Source organism: Syngnathus typhle, linkage group LG2, assembly GCF_033458585.1.
Source record: "Syngnathus typhle isolate RoL2023-S1 ecotype Sweden linkage group LG2, RoL_Styp_1.0, whole genome shotgun sequence".
NCBI classification, from domain to species: Eukaryota; Metazoa; Chordata; class Actinopteri; order Syngnathiformes; family Syngnathidae; genus Syngnathus; species Syngnathus typhle.
The window spans coordinates 9,548,557-9,569,808 of NC_083739.1; the positions used below are offsets into that span (position 1 = coordinate 9,548,557).

Sequence of the window (21,252 nt, forward strand, 5' to 3'; positions counted from 1 at the left end):
AAGGAATTTGACTTGGGTAAATCACAGCCTCTGTTGAACATTTAGGTAACTAACAACACTCAGGACATGCGAAAAATGGCAAATTTTGAGTCCTCAACAGGATGACTTGGGAGAAGAGGTATGTTTTTAGACGGGACTTAAATATGGGAAGTGTGGGTGAGTCACAGATGAGATGAGAGGGGTGACGCTGCTTTGCGGATTTCTCTTATCGCGGGTGGTTTTCGGAACCAATTATCCGCCACGAAACCAGGGGATTATTGTACTCGATGGATTTGTTGGACTGCGGCGGTCATGCAAGGGTTTTCAACAAGGGCGGCCCTACCACTAGGCAGACTAGACTTGCAACCACCCCAAAAAAAAAAAAAAATATATATATATCTATATATATATATCTATATATATATATATATATATATATAGATATATAGATATATAGATATATAGATATCTATATATCTATATATAGATATATAGATAGATATCGATATAGATATATATATAGATAGATATATATATATACACATACTTTGCCATTATTATTTTCATGCATATTGGGATATAATGGCTCAAATAAAATGGAGGGTGCCTTTTTTATGAATGAACAGTTGGGAGCGACTTGGAAAGAAAAGGATCATTCAAACCCCCAAAAAAGCATGTCTTATTTTTATTGCGGCCTAGTCTGCTTAGTGTAAGGGCCGCCTTTGAAAAAACAGCTATTGAGCAAAGTATTGATAGTAACCTGCATCGTGTCCAGCTCCATTTCTCCTCCGCAGTCGGATCAGCGTCGAGCTGTGTCAGCAGATTGAAATGGTCAATCAGCACGCAGCGGGTTTGACAATAAATAGTTCGGCAGCGATAGTGACGTGGGAAACATAACACCACGATGAGAGGACAACAATGTCTATAACGTGAACAAATGCACAGATGAGAGGGTGACGCCGCCCTACGCCGCCCTTGTTTAAAACCCTTGCATGACCGCCTGTCAATATTAGTCACCAAGGTATGTACGTTCGTGAAACGTTCACGTGTAACGGTTAGTGTGCGCGTGCGTGCGCAACATTGGGAGATGCGTATAAATGAGGAAATACAGGAATGAATCAATCAATTCAAAAATACATGTATAGGTGAATGAAGAAATAGATAGATCGATAAATAAAGACTAACCAACCAACCAATCAATCAATCAATGAAATCTTGTCACTGACAACTTGAACTTGCTCGAGGGCGCATTTTGTGTTGTGTACCTTGTGCCCGTTCCTTTTCTGTCGGGCTTTTGCGCTCTCTCGCAATAATGTACCGACCGAGCCCAGACAGAGGTTTCGTCCCGTCTCGTTGCCGCAAGCAAGGTCAAAACCAACGTCAAGTGCAAAGAAAACTTCACGTCACTTGGCTAAACACAAAATACGGCAGTAGACGCGCGCAGAACAGACAACACGTACACATCGAGGGACATTCGTACGGAGTAAGCAAGAATAGAAGGAGAGCGCAAAATGTCAAATGACAAGTGGTTCGAGATGAACCAAAGCACCCAGAAGCTGATCGGCGAACCACCGAAGCGCAAGGTACGCATCGGACGCGCACGCGCTTGACGAATGGCTAGGTCGAGTTGAAAGCATTTGCAAGTCGTTCGCTCCGTCGGGGGGGAGAGACACACAGAGAGAGAGACACACAGAGAGAGACACAAAGAGAGAGACAGACACAGAGGGAGAGAGGGAGAGAGAGCCGCCGCCTGTGACGTCGTTTGCGCTCAGTTTGTTCAGATACGCTGAAGCTCCATTCTGGCGGTCCCCACGCTCCCGTTGGTCGTGCTTTTCATCCAAAGCATCGTCTTCTTCTACTTGAACAGGTACGCACGCGCGCACGCAATGAACAAACACTTGACCACCACAAGTTACAATCCCCTCCCCCCCCCCCTCTTCATGTATACCCTATATGTGTTCCAAGGCCTCAGGACATCGTCAAAGAGTTGGGCGCGCTGGTAGCGACTTTGCCCAACAGCATCCCGGACCGCAACTGCACCGACTTAGCCTGCCACTGGGCGGCCCTGCAGACCGCTTTAGCACAGCTGAATGCAAGTCATGCCGCGATTTCCAACCACCTGGAGAAGGGTCAGACCGCACGCGCAAGGCTGAAGGCAGGTCAGGAGGCAGGTCAGATGGCATTGGCGGAGCTGAAGGCAGGTCAGGAGGCAGGTCAGATGGCATTGGAAGAGCTGAAGGCAGGTCAGACAGCAGGTAAGACCGCATTGGCAGAGCTGAAGGCAGGTCAGGAGGCAGGTCAGACGGCATTGGCGGAGCTGAAGGCAGGTCACGGCACCATTTCCAGCGACCTGGAGAAGAGTCAGACCGCATTGGCAGGTCAGGAGGCAGGTCAGACGGCATTGGCAGAGCTGAAGGCAGGTCAGGAGGCAGGTCAGACGGCATTGGCGGAGCTGAAGGCAGGTCACGGCACCATTTGATGTCAGAGTATTGCCACATGTCACTATGACAAGCAGAGAAAATGAAAAGATTTTGGAGGAGGAGTCAGATCTGTGTCCCAAGACTTATGCTCATCGTGTGCCGTATATCAGTGGTTCTCAATGAACAGAATGCAATAAATTATGTCAAATCTTTATTCAAAAAGTTCATTCGTCGAGTTTCTGAGAAACAAACTCAGTGCTCCCACTAATTCAACGTAATGGTGAGTTTTATTTTTGTCATTTGTACTTGTTTTTATGTCAGTCGTATCATATTATTTCATCGTATTTATATATTTATTATAAATGTATTATTTATTTATTCATATAAATGTATTATTTATTTATACAAATGCCGGTCCACGAAAATATTTCTGACATGTAACCGGTCCGTGGCGCAAAAAAGGTTGGGGACCACTGTGTTAAAGTTCTAGTTGGCAATATCCGTCCATCCATCCATCCATTTTCTGAACCGCTTAGTCCCCACGGTGGTCGCGGGAGTGCTGGAGCCTATCCCAGCCGTCATCGGGCAGTAGGCGGGGGACACCCTGAACCGGTTGCCAGCCGATCGCATTTATTCATTCATTCATTCATTCATTCATTCATTCATTCATTCATTCAGTCAGTCAGTCAGTCAGTCACTCAGTCAGTCACTCAGTCATTTATTTATTTAATCTGGTGTTGCACACAATGGTCCACAGTGTGCACAGGGAGCGTTTGTGTTTGCACAGACACTTGAAAAATTAGAGGGAACATTGGCTCATAGGTGCTCTGCGTCACAGGGACTTGATATCCCATTTTGTAGAATCGGAGGAGAGCGAGTCCTGTTCTTCTCAGCCATTTCATGGTCAGTGGTCACAGCCGCCACGCCTGCTTTACGCCACCTTGGCTCTTACACCCTGGCTCTCATGACCATGGCCAGAGTCCTCATGGGAATATTGTACCATTAGAACACTGGAGTGATAGTTGCTGGAAATGGGCCTCTATACACCTATGTAGATATTGCACCAAAAACCAGACATTTGCAGCTAGAATAGTCATTTACCACATTAGCAATGTATAGAGTGTATTTTACAGAGTGTATTCTGCTTGCCTGCCTAGTTGCCTGCCTGCTTGCCTGCCTGCCTGCCTGCCATTCCTATGCCTTGGTAGTTGCTTGGTACCAAGATGCCACATGGTGGGGCCAAAGCCCTGCTAAATAGATAAGTAGGACTTCAGGTCTTTGGCACCATCTTGTGGCGTTCCAGAAAGTACAAAAACTGTGAGCAAGCAAGCATTTCATCAAATAACGGACGATAGAGTCCCCAAATATTGTTTCGAGGATGTCAATTTGTGAATTGGACACTGCATACTTTTGTGAATTGTTTGGTGGTGCGCCATGAGACTTTTCAAAGTAAAATGTGTGCGGTTTGCGTATGAAACCTGCGCAAGCATGGTTGGGTTTCTTCCTGGTACTCCAGCTTCTCTCACATGTGACGGCGTGCCACTTCTTTTATTTACCATCATAATAGAAGGCCTGCAGGCTTGCACAGTTGTCCATTACTTCAAGAGGAGATGCTTGGAATACGGCTTTTCATGCGCTTGTATGTCTGTCTTCACTGGCTGCTTTAATTAGAGGCCTGGGGCTTCACTTTGAGCTCCTGCGCGCGCTTGAGAAAGAGCCACGCACGCTCGCTCGCACACACACACACACACACACACACACACGCACACACACACACACACACACACACACACTAGTGTACGTCATGGTGTGAACCAGTCAGTGAAGAGAGCCAGTGCGCGTCATTGCGGTCTGCTTTGGAAGGGCTTCTTGGTTGACTAGGACAAGAGCTGAGAGGATGCGGGACGGTGTCTCTGCTGCCGCTGCCGTTGCTGCTGCCGCCACCCGAGATCATGCACCAATAAATCCGCGCGGCGTGGAAGCACCATGGCTGTTGACGGTAGGCATATTACTTTATTTCATTAGGTACTGAAAGATGCATTGATAGTTCATTTGAAGGAACCTCGTACATAATTAACTTCAACTCGATTGCGCAATCTAACAAAAGCCATGGTTGCTAAACTACTTTTGGACTTGTTTTTAATGTGTGTAATTTTTTTTCTACATACACTATAGGGGTGTAACGATTCATCGATACACATCGATTAATCGATATAATGCTCTACGATTCATTGGCATCGATGCTAAACGTAAACATCGATTTATATCGCCGCGTTTGACCTCGGACATTAGACGCCACTTTATTTTGAAATCCAGTTCATTGTTGCTTGCGTCCTCTTTCCGGGAGCAGTGAGCGGCGGCGTGTTGTGTTGTGAGCAGAGCAGGCACGTGAAAGGGGAGTCCACAACTAGTACGCGGCTCCTGGGCTGGCGCTATGGCTAGTGTCCAAAACGACGAGGAAATCACCTCCCCTTTCTTATTTGGACTAAACACAAACGATAAACCAATCTGCTTTCACAAAGGATGAGAGTAGTCAGAGATGTATTACTTTTGAGAGCCTAAAATCAGAAGATTTGGACAATCTTTAGTGAAAAAAACGTCTCTAAACACTTACTTGATTATTAAAGTACTCATGGATTTATTGTCGATTCATCAATTCATTTTGACACCTCTACCTCACGTTGAAGACAAGTCTGTCCACTTTTCCTACATCCAAGCTAATGTTCACGAATGTCATGTTATGCTTAAAATGAAGATTCTAAAAGTCTAAAATGATGGTTAGTCCATCATGCTAGAGGTGGTGTTACTTTAGGAAATGCAGTATATTTGTCTTGTGGTTGTAGTAAAAAAATGGCGCAAAACGCATGCTTTACTTTTGGATTGTTTATTTTCGACTTGTGATATTTTGATATTTGATCTATATACACAAAAAATGTCATTCAACCAAATCCATTGGGAGTTCATTTTAAAAATGTGCCGTTTGGTTTTAAATTTAACAGCAAAAAAAAAAAAAAAATTCAACCTCCGAATTTTGTTCGACAACCGAAGCAAAAACAATCTAGAATTTTTTGTTTGAATTCCGATTCGCTCCACATCGTAAAATATACGTGAAAAACAATCAATCATCAAATCAAAGGATTATCAAGAGAAAGTTTAATGAATAAGGGAAAAAAGTGAAACATCTCCATTGTTTGTACAAACAACGACAATTCCACTCGCCATTTGTCATTCCAGCGAGACTGATGGCGTCGCAAACCTCTTTGGATTGTAAAACTCAACCTTCGTAAAGGGAGGGGACAAAAAGGAGACTGCTGGAATGGGTGGAGAAATTAATCAGTTGGCCTCGTTCCCAAAATCCAAATTTTCCAAAAAAAAAAAGAAACTTAACTCCTAAAACACTTGTAATGAAATATTACTTTAACAGTCCTTACTGACGTGAGAATACATTCAGCTGTAAGCTACAATGCTACGGATAAACAAGGTACATAAATCAAATGCGACTTCAGCAATGGAACACAAAAACGTCACCCTCATTACCTTATTAGCTGCATATACAGGCGTGAGAGGTGGTTAATAAGGCTTAAGAAACTTGTAACTATAACTTGGCTAGTCAACAGCTTAGAAAACCTGGCCTTTTCTAGCGGAGATTTTGCTGGTGGTCCGTCACTAAGACGGGTCCGTGGGAAACGACACAGAAAAATTTTCCGCCTCATTGATCACCATTAAGAGGCATGAACAAAAATACTTTGAGCTGAAATACTGCCTCAGATGGAGTTACAGGTGACGTCGGGCAGCACCCACGTGATCCCACGGGGATGCCGTTCCCAGGCTCCGCCGGCCGACCGCTCACTTTCTGGGCCGGATCTTCATCTCCACGAATCTCAGGCAGGTAAACCGTGCTGACCCCAAATCCTTCCAGATTACATTGTGACCGTTGCAGGTGCCGGTTGCCTTGTACAGCCCGTTCAGGTTGGTCCAGTGACAGTACTCGTGCCACCAAGCGCCATCCCACCTGGTGGCGCAATTGCCATTATCCCACTTGTCTTGGTCGCGGTCCTTGGTGGTGAACATCTCCCCAGAATGCTGGGTGAAACGATCGCCTGCAAAGCACACGAACTTGCTTTTGAGCACACGCAGGCGGCGCGGGCTCTCGAGTGTGCCCCCCCCCCGGCGGGAGTCGCTACCTGCGTTTCCAGAGTAGCCGCTCACATACAGCGGGTACCCGTCCTTGTCGGGGTCCATCGAGTTCCGGCCCACCGTGAACGTGTTGTAGAGAGCGTAGTATTTGGCGCCGTCGAATGCGGTGAAGTCGATCCGCAACTGGTAATCGCCCGAGGCCGTCAGAGCGTGGATGTTTTGCAGGCCTGCAAACACGCAAAGGCGGCGGCGTCACGTCACGCAAACCACAAAGGCTTGACAAGAAGGATGTCTTTGTTTCAGACCGAGCCAGTGCTCTCCGGAGAGGCGTCCAAAGCCCTTTCGAAAGTCGTTCCAACCCCGAGCGAAGTCGACGGTGCCGTCCTTTCTCCTCTGGATCACCTGCAAACGCACACACACACACACACACACCATCAGCGGAGCAAACGAGCATGACTGGCCAACTGGATGTTCAGCGTTGAAGAAAAGTGCCAACTTTATTGGGGAAGGCTTCACGAGGGGAACTTTGGGGTGATTTTTTGGGGGGGGGGGGGTGGTTGTCAAGCACTTACGGTCCAGCCTCCCCCGTCCTGCCACATGTTGCAGTAAACCTCGATGCTGTTGGACCCTGTAAAGATGTAATAGACATCACTTTTGGACTTTCCCGCCGCCATGATGTCACTGCAGTCTCTGGGCATGAGACCTGAAGCAAAAAAAAACAAAGAAAAAACATGTGAGAGCGCAAACTAGATGCCCGCTTTAAACAAACTGGACACGCTCGCTCGCTCACTAGCTACCATGGAGTTCCCTGTTAAGGGTGGGCTGATCCACCACCTTCTGCCGCAGGCTGGACAAAGCCGAACTCAAGTCCTTGTTCTCTTGTGAGCGCGCCTGCGCACCAAGCGTTTGAAAGAACTGAAATGAGATCTTCAACTGGGACACTTTGTTTGCATGTTTCAACAATAATTTTGTTCTAATTCAAAGGAGATAGTAGTTTGTGTGTAAGAGGAGGGAGGGAGGGAGGGACGTTATGTCCTGAAATGTGCACCTCACCCGAGACATGCTGTTGTAGTCCGTCTTCAGGTCTTTCAGTGTCTGACTCAGAAGCCCTTTGTCGCTGCTAATCTCCTGCCAGGCTTTGGCCAGCAGGCTCTGACCCGCGTTGTGACTTGCCTTCAGCTCTGCCAATGCGGTCTGACCTGCCTCCTGACCTGCCTTCAGCTCTGCCAATGCCGTCTGACCTGCCTCCTGACCTGCCTCCAATGCCGTCTGACCTGCCTTCAGCTCTGCCAATGCGGTCTGAGTCTTCTCCAGGTCGCTGGAAATGGCGCCGTGACCTGCCTTCAGCTCTGCCAATGCCGTCTGACCTGCCTCCTGACCTGCCTCCAATGCCGTCTGACCTGCCTTCAGCTCTGCCAATGCGGTCTGAGTCTTCTCCAGGTCGCTGGAAATGGTGCCGTGACCTGCCTTCAGCTCTGCCAATGCCGTCTGACCTGCCTCCTGACCTGCCTTCAGCCTTGTCTGACTCGTCTCCAGGTAGTTGGAAAGCGCGACGTGACTTGCATTCGGCTGTGCTAACGCGGTCTGCAGCGCCGCCCAGTGGCAGGCGAAGTCGGTGCAGTTGCGGTCCGGGATGCTGTTGGGCAAAGTCGCCACCAGCGCGCCCAACTCTTTGACGATGTCCTGAGGCCTTGGAACACATATAGGGTATACATGAAGAGGGGGGTGGGGGGATTGTAACTTGTGGTGGTCAAGTGTTTGTTCATTGCGTGCGCGCGCGCGTGCGTGCGTACCTGTTCAAGTAGAAGAAGACGATGTTTTGGATGAAAAGCACGACCAACAGGAGCGTGGGGACCGCCAGAATGGAGCTCCAGCGTATCTGAACAAACTGAGCGCAAACGACGTCACAGGCGGCGGCTCTCTCTCTCTCTCCCTCTGTGTCTGTCTCTCTCTCTCTGTCTCTCTCTCTCTGTGTCTCTCCCCCCCGACGGAGCGAACGACTTGCAAATGCTTTCAACTCGACCTAGCCATTCGTCAAGCGCGTGCGCGTCCGATGCGTACCTTGCGCTTCGGTGGTTCGCCGATCAGCTTCTGGGTGCTTTGGTTCATCTCGAACCACTTGTCATTTGACATTTTGCGCTCTCCTTCTATTCTTGCTTACTCCGTACGAATGTCCCTCGATGTGTACGTGTTGTCTGTTCTGCGCGCGTCTACTGCCGTATTTTGTGTTTAGCCAAGTGACGTGAAGTTTTCTTTGCACTTGACGTCGGTTTTGACCTTGCTTGCGGTAACGAGACGGGACGACACCTCTGTCTGGGCTCGGTCGGTACATTATTGCGAGAGAGCGCAAAAGCCCGACAGAAAAGGAACGGGCACAAGGTACACAACACAAAATGCGCCCTCGAGCAAGTTCAAGTTGTCAGTGACAAGATTTCATTGATTGATTGGTTGGTTGGTTAGTCTTTATTTATCGATCTATCTATTTCTTCATTCACCTATACATGTATTTTTGAATTGATTGAGTCATTCCTGCATTTCCTCATTTATCTATTACACTTACACTAGACACTTGAAAAATTAGAGGGAACATTGGTGCCGACACCGTGAGTTCGATTCCCACGTTTGACGCTGTGAATGCGTGCGTGTGTGCGTGACCAAAAACAAAAAGCGCATGTGTATATGATGAGTGCGCAAGAAAGAATAAAGAGGAGCAATACCAAACGCCACCATGGTGTGGTGAGCAATACCAAACGCCGCCATGGCGTGGTGTCTTGTCTCCGATCAGAGGGACGTTGAAACTGCGAACCAAACGGACTGAAACACAAAGAAAGACAAGAGCTCTCAAAGCCATGTAACGTCGCGAGCCCGGCCGGCGCTATTTCAGAAAAAAAAGGACGCAGCTCCAAACGGCAGACTTTGTCGTCGAGTAATCGTAACACTACATTTGATTGATAAGGCGCCTTTCAAAGCACTCAAGGTCGCCGTACGGTCATCGAATAGCATGCCCCCCCAAAAAATAGGACTGAAGCAGAGTGATGGATAGGTAAGCTGACTCACGTCTCTGACTGGACGGCGACCACAGAGTCAGATACTCCTTCGGACACGCCGTCGCCAGTGATCCTGGAACGGTCCTAGGGTCCAGATGAGGGACGGACAAAGGTGTGAATTTAAATGGGGGGAGTTAGTCTATTTGCAGCCTTGTACTCTGTCTCTTCCAAAACAAGTGGTCATAGTAAAAGACGTCTGAAGACCTATTGACAGTATTGTCTACCTTGTTCCAAAAAGTGCTGAGATTCAAGAGTTTTGATTCGTCATGTTTGAGCGTGCCAAACAAGGAATTTGACTTGGGTAAATCACAACCTCTGTTCAACATTTAGGTGACTAACAACACTCAGGACATGCGAAAAATGGCAAATTTTGAGTCCTCAACAGGATGTTGACTTCTGCTATGGTGAGTCGTGACCACTAGAGGTCCCCAGTTAACCAAGGTTAACAACGCTACGTCGCATCTCCCAATGTTGCGCGCGCACGTACATCCGTTGGTGACTAATATTGACATTTTCAAGATTGATACAATATTTTCTGCATGTTGTTTATACTATTATTGTATTATTTACATGTTTGAAACAATGACTTCATGTTCTAGTCATAAAATATGCACCTAAATGGATTCATATACATTTCTTGAAACACACACGCACAGAACTGTTGTCGCTATCCAATAAATGCAACCACCCCAAAATATATACACTACCGTTCAAAGGTTTGGGGTCACAAAATTGTTTGGGTGACCCCAAACTTTTGAACGGTAGTGTATATATTTATTTAGATAATTATTTATAGATTATATATATAATCTTCTGTGTAAAAAAATCTTATAATATATATGTATACTTATATTCATAGATTATCTATAATCTCACACAAATATAAGGTATAATTCATAATATTTTATTCATAATATTTTATTATAATATTTACACTACCGTTCAAAAGTTTGGGGTCACCCAAACAATTTTGTGACCCCAAACTTTTGAACGGTAGTGTATATATATACTTTGCCATTATTATTTTCTTTCTCAGTTGCTCTAACTCATATCCATGCATATTGGGATATAATGGTTCAAATAAAATGGAGGGTGCCTTTTATGAAATTATCAAATGATGCTTTCATATGAGTTCGAACAACTTGGAAAGAAAAGGATCATTCAAACCCCAAAAAAAGCATGTCTTATTTTTATTGCAGCCTAGTCTGCTTAGTGTAAGGGCCGCCTTTGAAAAAACAGCTCTAGCTTTTTGTATTGTATTTTTTAAGTATTGATAGTATAACCTGCAAATTCTGCATCTCCATTTGTCCTCCGCAGTCGTATCAGCGCCGAGCTGTGTCAGCAGATTGAAATGGTCAATCAGCACGCAGCGGGTTTGACGTGGGAAACATAAGGACAACAATGTCTATAACGTGAACAAATGCACAGATGAGAGGGTGACGCCGCCCTTGTTTAAAACCCTTGCATGACCGCCTGTCAATATTAGTCACCAAGGTATGTACGTTCGTGAAACGTTCACGTGTAACGGTTAGTGTGCGCGTGCGTGCGCAACATTGGGAGATGCGCATAAATGAGGAAATACAGGAATGAATCAATCAATTCAAAAATACATGTATAGGTGAATGAAGAAATAGATAGATCGATAAATAAAGACTAACCAACCAACCAATCAATCAATCAATGAAATCTTGTCACTGACAACTTGAACTTGCTCGAGGGCGCATTTTGTGTTGTGTACCTTGTGCCCGTTCCTTTTCTGTCGGGCTTTTGCGCTCTCTCGCAATAATGTACCGACCGAGCCCAGACAGAGGTTTCGTCCCGTCTCGTTGCCGCAAGCAAGGTCAAAACCAACGTCGAGTGCAATGAAAACTTCACGTCACTTGGCTAAACACAAAATACGGCAGTAGACTCGCGCAGAACAGACAACACGTACACATCGAGGGACATTCGTACGGAGTAAGCAAGAATAGAAGGAGAGCGCAAAATGTCAAATGACAAGTGGTTCGAGATGAACCAAAGCACCCAGAAGCTGATCGGCGAACCACCGAAGCGCAAGGTACGCATCGGACGCGCACGCGCTTGACGAATGGCTAGGTCGAGTTGAAAGCATTTGCAAGTCGTTCGCTCCGTCGGGGGGGAGAGACACACAGAGAGAGAGACACACAGAGAGAGACACAGAGAGAGAGACAGACACAGAGGGAGAGAGGGAGAGAGAGCCGCCGCCTGTGACGTCGTTTGCGCTCAGTTTGTTCAGATACGCTGGAGCTCCATTCTGGCGGTCCCCACGCTCCCGTTGGTCGTGCTTTTCATCCAAAGCATCGTCTTCTTCTACTTGAACAGGTACGCACGCGCGCACGCAATGAACAAACACTTGACCACCACAAGTTACAATCCCCTCCCCCCCCCCCCCCCTCTTCATGTATACCCTATATGTGTTCCAAGGCCTCAGGACATCGTCAAAGAGTTGGGCGCGCTGGTAGCGACTTTGCCCAACAGCATCCCGGACCGCAACTGCACCGACTTAGCCTGCCACTGGGCGGCCCTGCAGACCGCTTTAGCACAGCTGAATGCAAGTCATGCCGCGATTTCCAACCACCTGGAGAAGGGTCAGACCGCACGCGCAAGGCTGAAGGCAGGTCAGGAGGCAGGTCAGATGGCATTGGCGGAGCTGAAGGCAGGTCAGGAGGCAGGTCAGATGGCATGGGAAGAGCTGAAGGCAGGTCAGACAGCAGGTAAGACCGCATTGGCAGAGCTGAAGGCAGGTCAGGAGGCAGGTCAGACGGCATTGGCGGAGCTGAAGGCAGGTCACGGCACCATTTCCAGCGACCTGGAGAAGAGTCAGACCGCATTGGCAGGTCAGGAGGCAGGTCAGACGGCATTGGCAGAGCTGAAGGCAGGTCAGGAGGCAGGTCAGACGGCATTGGCGGAGCTGAAGGCAGGTCACGGCACCATTTCCAGCGACCTGGAGAAGACTCAGACCGCATTGGCAGAGCTGAAGGCAGGTCAGACGGCATTGGAGGCAGGTCAGGAGGCAGGTCAGACGGCATTGGCAGAGCTGAAGGCAGGTCAGGAGGCAGGTCAGACCGCATTGGCAGAGCTGAAGGCAAGTCACAACGCGGGTCAGAGCCTGCTGGCCAAAGCCTGGCAGGAGATTAGCAGCGACAAAGGGCTTCTGAGTCAGACACTGAAAGACCTGAAGACGGACTACAACAGCATGTCTCGGGTGAGGTGCACATTTCAGGACATAACGTCCCTCCCTCCCTCCCTCCTCTTACACACAAACTACTATCTCCTTTGAATTAGAACGAAAGTATTGTTGAAACATGCAAACAAAGTGTCCCAGTTGAAGATCTCATTTCAGTTCTTTCAAACGCTTGGTGCGCAGGCGCGCTCACAAGAGAACAAGGACTTGAGTTCGGCTTTGTCCAGCTTGCGGCAGAAGGTGGTGGATCAGCCCACCCTTAACAGGGAACTCCATGGTAGCTAGTGAGCGAGCGAGCGTGTCCAGTTCGTTTAAAGCGGGCATCTAGTTTGCGCTCTCACATGTTTTTTCTTTGTTTTTTTTTGCTTCAGGTCTCATGCCCAGAGACTGCAGTGACATCATGGCGGCGGGAAAGTCCACAAGTGATGTCTATACCATCTTTACAGGGTCCAACAGCTTTGAGGCTTACTGCAACAGGTGGCAAGACGGGGGAGGCTGGACCGTAAGTGCTTGAACCAAAAACACCCCAAAGTTCCCCTCGTGAAGCCTTCCCCAATAAAGTTGGCACTTTTCTTCAATGCTGAACGGCCAGTTGGCCAGTCATGCTCGTTTGGTCCGCTGATGGTGTGTGTGTGTGTGTGTGTGTGTGTGCGCGCGTTTGCAGGTGATCCAGAGGAGAAAGGACGGCACCGTCGACTTCTCTCGGGGTTGGAACGACTTTCGAAAGGGCTTTGGACGCCTCTCCGGAGAGCACTGGCTCGGTCTGAAACAAAGACATCCTTCTTGTCAAGCCTTTGTGGTTTGCGTGACGTGACGCCGCCGCCTTTGCGTGTTTGCAGGCCTGCAAAATATCCACGCTCTGACGGCCTCGGGCGATTACCAGTTGCGGATCGACTTCACCGCATTCGACGGCGCCAAATACTACGCTCTCTACAACACGTTCACGGTGGGCCGGAACTCGATGGACCCCGACCTGGACGGCTACCCGCTGTATGTGAGCGGCTACTCTGGAAACGCAGGTAGCGACTCCCGCCGGGGGGGGGGGGGCACACTCGAGAGCCTGCGCCGCCTGCGTGTGCTCAAAAGCAAGTTTGTGTGCTTTGCAGGCGATCGTTTCACCCAGCATTCTGGGGAGATGTTCACGCCATCTTTTAACCATCTTGTGGCTGGCGTTCCAGAAAGTACAAAAACTGTGAGCAAGCAAGCATTTCATCAAATAACGGACGATAGAGTCCCCAAATATTGTTTCGAGGATGTCAATTTGTGAATTGGACACTGCATACTTTTGTGAATTGTTTGGTGGTGCGCCATGAGACTTTTCAAAGTAAAATGTGTGCGGTTTGCGTATGAAACCTGCGCAAGCATGGTTGGGTTTCTTCCTGGTACTCCAGCTTCTCTCACATGTGACGGCGTGCCACTTCTTTTATTTACCATCATAATAGAAGGCCTGCAGGCTTGCACAGTTGTCCATTACTTCAAGAGGAGATGCTTGGAATACGGCTTTTCATGCGCTTGTATGTCTGTCTTCACTGGCTGCTTTAATTAGAGGCCTGGGGCTTCACTTTGAGCTCCTGCGCGCGCTTGAGAAAGAGCCACGCACGCTCGCTCGCACACACACACACACACACACACACACACGCACACACACACACACACACACACACACACTAGTGTACGTCATGGTGTGAACCAGTCAGTGAAGAGAGCCAGTGCGCGTCATTGCGGTCTGCTTTGGAAGGGCTTCTTGGTTGACTAGGACAAGAGCTGAGAGGATGCGGGACGGTGTCTCTGCTGCCGCTGCCGTTGCTGCTGCCGCCACCCGAGATCATGCACCAATAAATCCGCGCGGCGTGGAAGCACCATGGCTGTTGACGGTAGGCATATTACTTTATTTCATTAGGTACTGAAAGATGCATTGATAGTTCATTTGAAGGAACCTCGTACATAATTAACTTCAACTCGATTGCGCAATCTAACAAAAGCCATGGTTGCTAAACTACTTTTGGACTTGTTTTTAATGTGTGTAATTTTTTTTCTACATACACTATAGGGGTGTAACGATTCATCGATACACATCGATTAATCGATATAATGCTCTACGATTCATTGGCATCGATGCTAAACGTAAACATCGATTTATATCGCCGCGTTTGACCTCGGACATTAGACGCCACTTTATTTTGAAATCCAGTTCATTGTTGCTTGCGTCCTCTTTCCGGGAGCAGTGAGCGGCGGCGTGTTGTGTTGTGAGCAGAGCAGGCACGTGAAAGGGGAGTCCACAACTAGTACGCGGCTCCTGGGCTGGCGCTATGGCTAGTGTCCAAAACGACGAGGAAATCACCTCCCCTTTCTTATTTGGACTAAACACAAACGATAAACCAATCTGCTTTCACAAAGGATGAGAGTAGTCAGAGATGTATTACTTTTGAGAGCCTAAAATCAGAAGATTTGGACAATCTTTAGTGAAAAAAACGTCTCTAAACACTTACTTGATTATTAAAGTACTCATGGATTTATTGTCGATTCATCAATTCATTTTGACACCTCTACCTCACGTTGAAGACAAGTCTGTCCACTTTTCCTACATCCAAGCTAATGTTCACGAATGTCATGTTATGCTTAAAATGAAGATTCTAAAAGTCTAAAATGATGGTTAGTCCATCATGCTAGAGGTGGTGTTACTTTAGGAAATGCAGTATATTTGTCTTGTGGTTGTAGTAAAAAAATGGCGCAAAACGCATGCTTTACTTTTGGATTGTTTATTTTCGACTTGTGATATTTTGATATTTGATCTATATACACAAAAAATGTCATTCAACCAAATCCATTGGGAGTTCATTTTAAAAATGTGCCGTTTGGTTTTAAATTTAACAGCAAAAAAAAAAAAAAAATTCAACCTCCGAATTTTGTTCGACAACCGAAGCAAAAACAATCTAGAATTTTTTGTTTGAATTCCGATTCGCTCCACATCGTAAAATATACGTGAAAAACAATCAATCATCAAATCAAAGGATTATCAAGAGAAAGTTTAATGAATAAGGGAAAAAAGTGAAACATCTCCATTGTTTGTACAAACAACGACAATTCCACTCGCCATTTGTCATTCCAGCGAGACTGATGGCGTCGCAAACCTCTTTGGATTGTAAAACTCAACCTTCGTAAAGGGAGGGGACAAAAAGGAGACTGCTGGAATGGGTGGAGAAATTAATCAGTTGGCCTCGTTCCCAAAATCCAAATTTTCCAAAAAAAAAAAGAAACTTAACTCCTAAAACACTTGTAATGAAATATTACTTTAACAGTCCTTACTGACGTGAGAATACATTCAGCTGTAAGCTACAATGCTACGGATAAACAAGGTACATAAATCAAATGCGACTTCAGCAATGGAACACAAAAACGTCACCCTCATTACCTTATTAGCTGCATATACAGGCGTGAGAGGTGGTTAATAAGGCTTAAGAAACTTGTAACTATAACTTGGCTAGTCAACAGCTTAGAAAACCTGGCCTTTTCTAGCGGAGATTTTGCTGGTGGTCCGTCACTAAGACGGGTCCGTGGGAAACGACACAGAAAAATTTTCCGCCTCATTGATCACCATTAAGAGGCATGAACAAAAATACTTTGAGCTGAAATACTGCCTCAGATGGAGTTACAGGTGACGTCGGGCAGCACCCACGTGATCCCACGGGGATGCCGTTCCCAGGCTCCGCCGGCCGACCGCTCACTTTCTGGGCCGGATCTTCATCTCCACGAATCTCAGGCAGGTAAACCGTGCTGACCCCAAATCCTTCCAGATTACATTGTGACCGTTGCAGGTGCCGGTTGCCTTGTACAGCCCGTTCAGGTTGGTCCAGTGACAGTACTCGTGCCACCAAGCGCCATCCCACCTGGTGGCGCAATTGCCATTATCCCACTTGTCTTGGTCGCGGTCCTTGGTGGTGAACATCTCCCCAGAATGCTGGGTGAAACGATCGCCTGCAAAGCACACGAACTTGCTTTTGAGCACACGCAGGCGGCGCGGGCTCTCGAGTGTGCCCCCCCCCCGGCGGGAGTCGCTACCTGCGTTTCCAGAGTAGCCGCTCACATACAGCGGGTACCCGTCCTTGTCGGGGTCCATCGAGTTCCGGCCCACCGTGAACGTGTTGTAGAGAGCGTAGTATTTGGCGCCGTCGAATGCGGTGAAGTCGATCCGCAACTGGTAATCGCCCGAGGCCGTCAGAGCGTGGATGTTTTGCAGGCCTGCAAACACGCAAAGGCGGCGGCGTCACGTCACGCAAACCACAAAGGCTTGACAAGAAGGATGTCTTTGTTTCAGACCGAGCCAGTGCTCTCCGGAGAGGCGTCCAAAGCCCTTTCGAAAGTCGTTCCAACCCCGAGCGAAGTCGACGGTGCCGTCCTTTCTCCTCTGGATCACCTGCAAACGCACACACACACACACACACACCATCAGCGGAGCAAACGAGCATGACTGGCCAACTGGATGTTCAGCGTTGAAGAAAAGTGCCAACTTTATTGGGGAAGGCTTCACGAGGGGAACTTTGGGGTGATTTTTTGGGGGGGGGGGGGTGGTTGTCAAGCACTTACGGTCCAGCCTCCCCCGTCCTGCCACATGTTGCAGTAAACCTCGATGCTGTTGGACCCTGTAAAGATGTAATAGACATCACTTTTGGACTTTCCCGCCGCCATGATGTCACTGCAGTCTCTGGGCATGAGACCTGAAGCAAAAAAAAACAAAGAAAAAACATGTGAGAGCGCAAACTAGATGCCCGCTTTAAACAAACTGGACACGCTCGCTCGCTCACTAGCTACCATGGAGTTCCCTGTTAAGGGTGGGCTGATCCACCACCTTCTGCCGCAGGCTGGACAAAGCCGAACTCAAGTCCTTGTTCTCTTGTGAGCGCGCCTGCGCACCAAGCGTTTGAAAGAACTGAAATGAGATCTTCAACTGGGACACTTTGTTTGCATGTTTCAACAATAATTTTGTTCTAATTCAAAGGAGATAGTAGTTTGTGTGTAAGAGGAGGGAGGGAGGGAGGGACGTTATGTCCTGAAATGTGCACCTCACCCGAGACATGCTGTTGTAGTCCGTCTTCAGGTCTTTCAGTGTCTGACTCAGAAGCCCTTTGTCGCTGCTAATCTCCTGCCAGGCTTTGGCCAGCAGGCTCTGACCCGCGTTGTGACTTGCCTTCAGCTCTGCCAATGCGGTCTGACCTGCCTCCTGACCTGCCTTCAGCTCTGCCAATGCCGTCTGACCTGCCTCCTGACCTGCCTCCAATGCCGTCTGACCTGCCTTCAGCTCTGCCAATGCGGTCTGAGTCTTCTCCAGGTCGCTGGAAATGGCGCCGTGACCTGCCTTCAGCTCTGCCAATGCCGTCTGACCTGCCTCCTGACCTGCCTCCAATGCCGTCTGACCTGCCTTCAGCTCTGCCAATGCGGTCTGAGTCTTCTCCAGGTCGCTGGAAATGGTGCCGTGACCTGCCTTCAGCTCTGCCAATGCCGTCTGACCTGCCTCCTGACCTGCCTTCAGCCTTGTCTGACTCGTCTCCAGGTAGTTGGAAAGCGCGACGTGACTTGCATTCGGCTGTGCTAACGCGGTCTGCAGCGCCGCCCAGTGGCAGGCGAAGTCGGTGCAGTTGCGGTCCGGGATGCTGTTGGGCAAAGTCGCCACCAGCGCGCCCAACTCTTTGACGATGTCCTGAGGCCTTGGAACACATATAGGGTATACATGAAGAGGGGGGTGGGGGGATTGTAACTTGTGGTGGTCAAGTGTTTGTTCATTGCGTGCGCGCGCGCGTGCGTGCGTACCTGTTCAAGTAGAAGAAGACGATGTTTTGGATGAAAAGCACGACCAACAGGAGCGTGGGGACCGCCAGAATGGAGCTCCAGCGTATCTGAACAAACTGAGCGCAAACGACGTCACAGGCGGCGGCTCTCTCTCTCTCTCCCTCTGTGTCTGTCTCTCTCTCTCTGTCTCTCTCTCTCTGTGTCTCTCCCCCCCGACGGAGCGAACGACTTGCAAATGCTTTCAACTCGACCTAGCCATTCGTCAAGCGCGTGCGCGTCCGATGCGTACCTTGCGCTTCGGTGGTTCGCCGATCAGCTTCTGGGTGCTTTGGTTCATCTCGAACCACTTGTCATTTGACATTTTGCGCTCTCCTTCTATTCTTGCTTACTCCGTACGAATGTCCCTCGATGTGTACGTGTTGTCTGTTCTGCGCGCGTCTACTGCCGTATTTTGTGTTTAGCCAAGTGACGTGAAGTTTTCTTTGCACTTGACGTCGGTTTTGACCTTGCTTGCGGTAACGAGACGGGACGACACCTCTGTCTGGGCTCGGTCGGTACATTATTGCGAGAGAGCGCAAAAGCCCGACAGAAAAGGAACGGGCACAAGGTACACAACACAAAATGCGCCCTCGAGCAAGTTCAAGTTGTCAGTGACAAGATTTCATTGATTGATTGGTTGGTTGGTTAGTCTTTATTTATCGATCTATCTATTTCTTCATTCACCTATACATGTATTTTTGAATTGATTGAGTCATTCCTGCATTTCCTCATTTATCTATTACACTTACACTAGACACTTGAAAAATTAGAGGGAACATTGGTGCCGACACCGTGAGTTCGATTCCCACGTTTGACGCTGTGAATGCGTGCGTGTGTGCGTGACCAAAAACAAAAAGCGCATGTGTATATGATGAGTGCGCAAGAAAGAATAAAGAGGAGCAATACCAAACGCCACCATGGTGTGGTGAGCAATACCAAACGCCGCCATGGCGTGGTGTCTTGTCTCCGATCAGAGGGACGTTGAAACTGCGAACCAAACGGACTGAAACACAAAGAAAGACAAGAGCTCTCAAAGCCATGTAACGTCGCGAGCCCGGCCGGCGCTATTTCAGAAAAAAAAGGACGCAGCTCCAAACGGCAGACTTTGTCGTCGAGTAATCGTAACACTACATTTGATTGATAAGGCGCCTTTCAAAGCACTCAAGGTCGCCGTACGGTCATCGAATAGCATGCCCCCCCAAAAAATAGGACTGAAGCAGAGTGATGGATAGGTAAGCTGACTCACGTCTCTGACTGGACGGCGACCACAGAGTCAGATACTCCTTCGGACACGCCGTCGCCAGTGATCCTGGAACGGTCCTAGGGTCCAGATGAGGGACGGACAAAGGTGTGAATTTAAATGGGGGGAGTTAGTCTATTTGCAGCCTTGTACTCTGTCTCTTCCAAAACAAGTGGTCATAGTAAAAGACGTCTGAAGACCTATTGACAGTATTGTCTACCTTGTTCCAAAAAGTGCTGAGATTCAAGAGTTTTGATTCGTCATGTTTGAGCGTGCCAAACAAGGAATTTGACTTGGGTAAATCACAACCTCTGTTCAACATTTAGGTGACTAACAACACTCAGGACATGCGAAAAATGGCAAATTTTGAGTCCTCAACAGGATGTTGACTTCTGCTATGGTGAGTCGTGACCACTAGAGGTCCCCAGTTAACCAAGGTTAACAACGCTACGTCGCATCTCCCAATGTTGCGCGCGCACGTACATCCGTTGGTGACTAATATTGACATTTTCAAGATTGATACAATATTTTCTGCATGTTGTTTATACTATTATTGTATTATTTACATGTTTGAAACAATGACTTCATGTTCTAGTCATAAAATATGCACCTAAATGGATTCATATACATTTCTTGAAACACACACGCACAGAACTGTTGTCGCTATCCAATAAATGCAACCACCCCAAAATATATACACTACCGTTCAAAGGTTTGGGGTCACAAAATTGTTTGGGTGACCCCAAACTTTTGAACGGTAGTGTATATATTTATTTAGATAATTATTTATAGATTATATATATAATCTTCTGTGTAAAAAAATCTTATAATATATATGTATACTTATATTCATAGATTATCTATAATCTCACACAAATATAAGGTATAATTCATAATATTTTATTCATAATATTTTATTATAATATTTACACTACCGTTCAAAAGTTTGGGGTCACCCAAACAATTTTGTGACCCCAAACTTTTGAACGGTAGTGTATATATATACTTTGCCATTATTATTTTCTTTCTCAGTTGCTCTAACTCATATCCATGCATATTGGGATATAATGGTTCAAATAAAATGGAGGGTGCCTTTTATGAAATTATCAAATGATGCTTTCATATGAGTTCGAACAACTTGGAAAGAAAAGGATCATTCAAACCCCAAAAAAAGCATGTCTTATTTTTATTGCAGCCTAGTCTGCTTAGTGTAAGGGCCGCCTTTGAAAAAACAGCTCTAGCTTTTTGTATTGTATTTTTTAAGTATTGATAGTATAACCTGCAAATTCTGCATCTCCATTTGTCCTCCGCAGTCGTATCAGCGCCGAGCTGTGTCAGCAGATTGAAATGGTCAATCAGCACGCAGCGGGTTTGACGTGGGAAACATAAGGACAACAATGTCTA

At 47.4% G+C, this 21,252-nt stretch overlaps 3 protein-coding genes and 1 long non-coding RNA gene across 4 annotated transcripts; 2 read left to right on the top strand and 2 right to left on the bottom strand.

The window, feature by feature from the left end:
• The first annotated feature begins 1,348 nt into the window (after nt 1-1,348).
• On the top strand, nt 1,349-2,735 carry LOC133150320 (uncharacterized). Its single transcript, XR_009713754.1, has 3 exons — nt 1,349-1,562; nt 1,752-1,846; nt 1,945-2,735. It is a non-coding gene; the product is annotated as an uncharacterized LOC133150320 (long non-coding RNA).
• Nucleotides 2,736-6,245: 3,510 nt separating this feature from the next.
• On the bottom strand, nt 6,246-8,784 carry LOC133149932 (fibrinogen C domain-containing protein 1-B-like). The gene is made up of 8 exons (XM_061272168.1): nt 8,598-8,784; nt 8,330-8,424; nt 7,590-8,226; nt 7,334-7,427; nt 7,109-7,239; nt 6,842-6,938; nt 6,584-6,763; nt 6,246-6,499 (listed from the first exon to the last, which is right to left on the bottom strand). The coding sequence occupies exons 1-8, from the start codon at nt 8,667-8,669 to the stop codon at nt 6,246-6,248; spliced, it is 1,560 nt and encodes a 519-aa protein (XP_061128152.1). The 5' UTR covers nt 8,670-8,784.
• Nucleotides 8,785-11,497: 2,713 nt separating this feature from the next.
• LOC133149942 (angiopoietin-4-like) lies at nt 11,498-14,624 on the top strand. Its single transcript, XM_061272179.1, has 8 exons — nt 11,498-11,639; nt 11,829-11,923; nt 12,026-12,806; nt 12,969-13,062; nt 13,157-13,287; nt 13,450-13,546; nt 13,625-13,966; nt 14,542-14,624. The coding sequence occupies exons 1-8, from the start codon at nt 11,568-11,570 to the stop codon at nt 14,622-14,624; spliced, it is 1,695 nt and encodes a 564-aa protein (XP_061128163.1). The 5' UTR covers nt 11,498-11,567.
• A 1,172-nt stretch (nt 14,625-15,796) lies between these two features.
• LOC133150540 (fibrinogen C domain-containing protein 1-B-like) lies at nt 15,797-19,045 on the bottom strand. The gene is made up of 8 exons (XM_061273121.1): nt 18,859-19,045; nt 18,591-18,685; nt 17,851-18,487; nt 17,595-17,688; nt 17,370-17,500; nt 17,103-17,199; nt 16,845-17,024; nt 15,797-16,760 (listed from the first exon to the last, which is right to left on the bottom strand). Exons 1-8 carry the CDS (start codon nt 18,928-18,930, stop codon nt 16,507-16,509), a joined length of 1,560 nt encoding a protein of 519 aa, XP_061129105.1. The 5' UTR covers nt 18,931-19,045; the 3' UTR covers nt 15,797-16,506.
• Between the last annotated feature and the right edge of the window lie 2,207 nt (nt 19,046-21,252).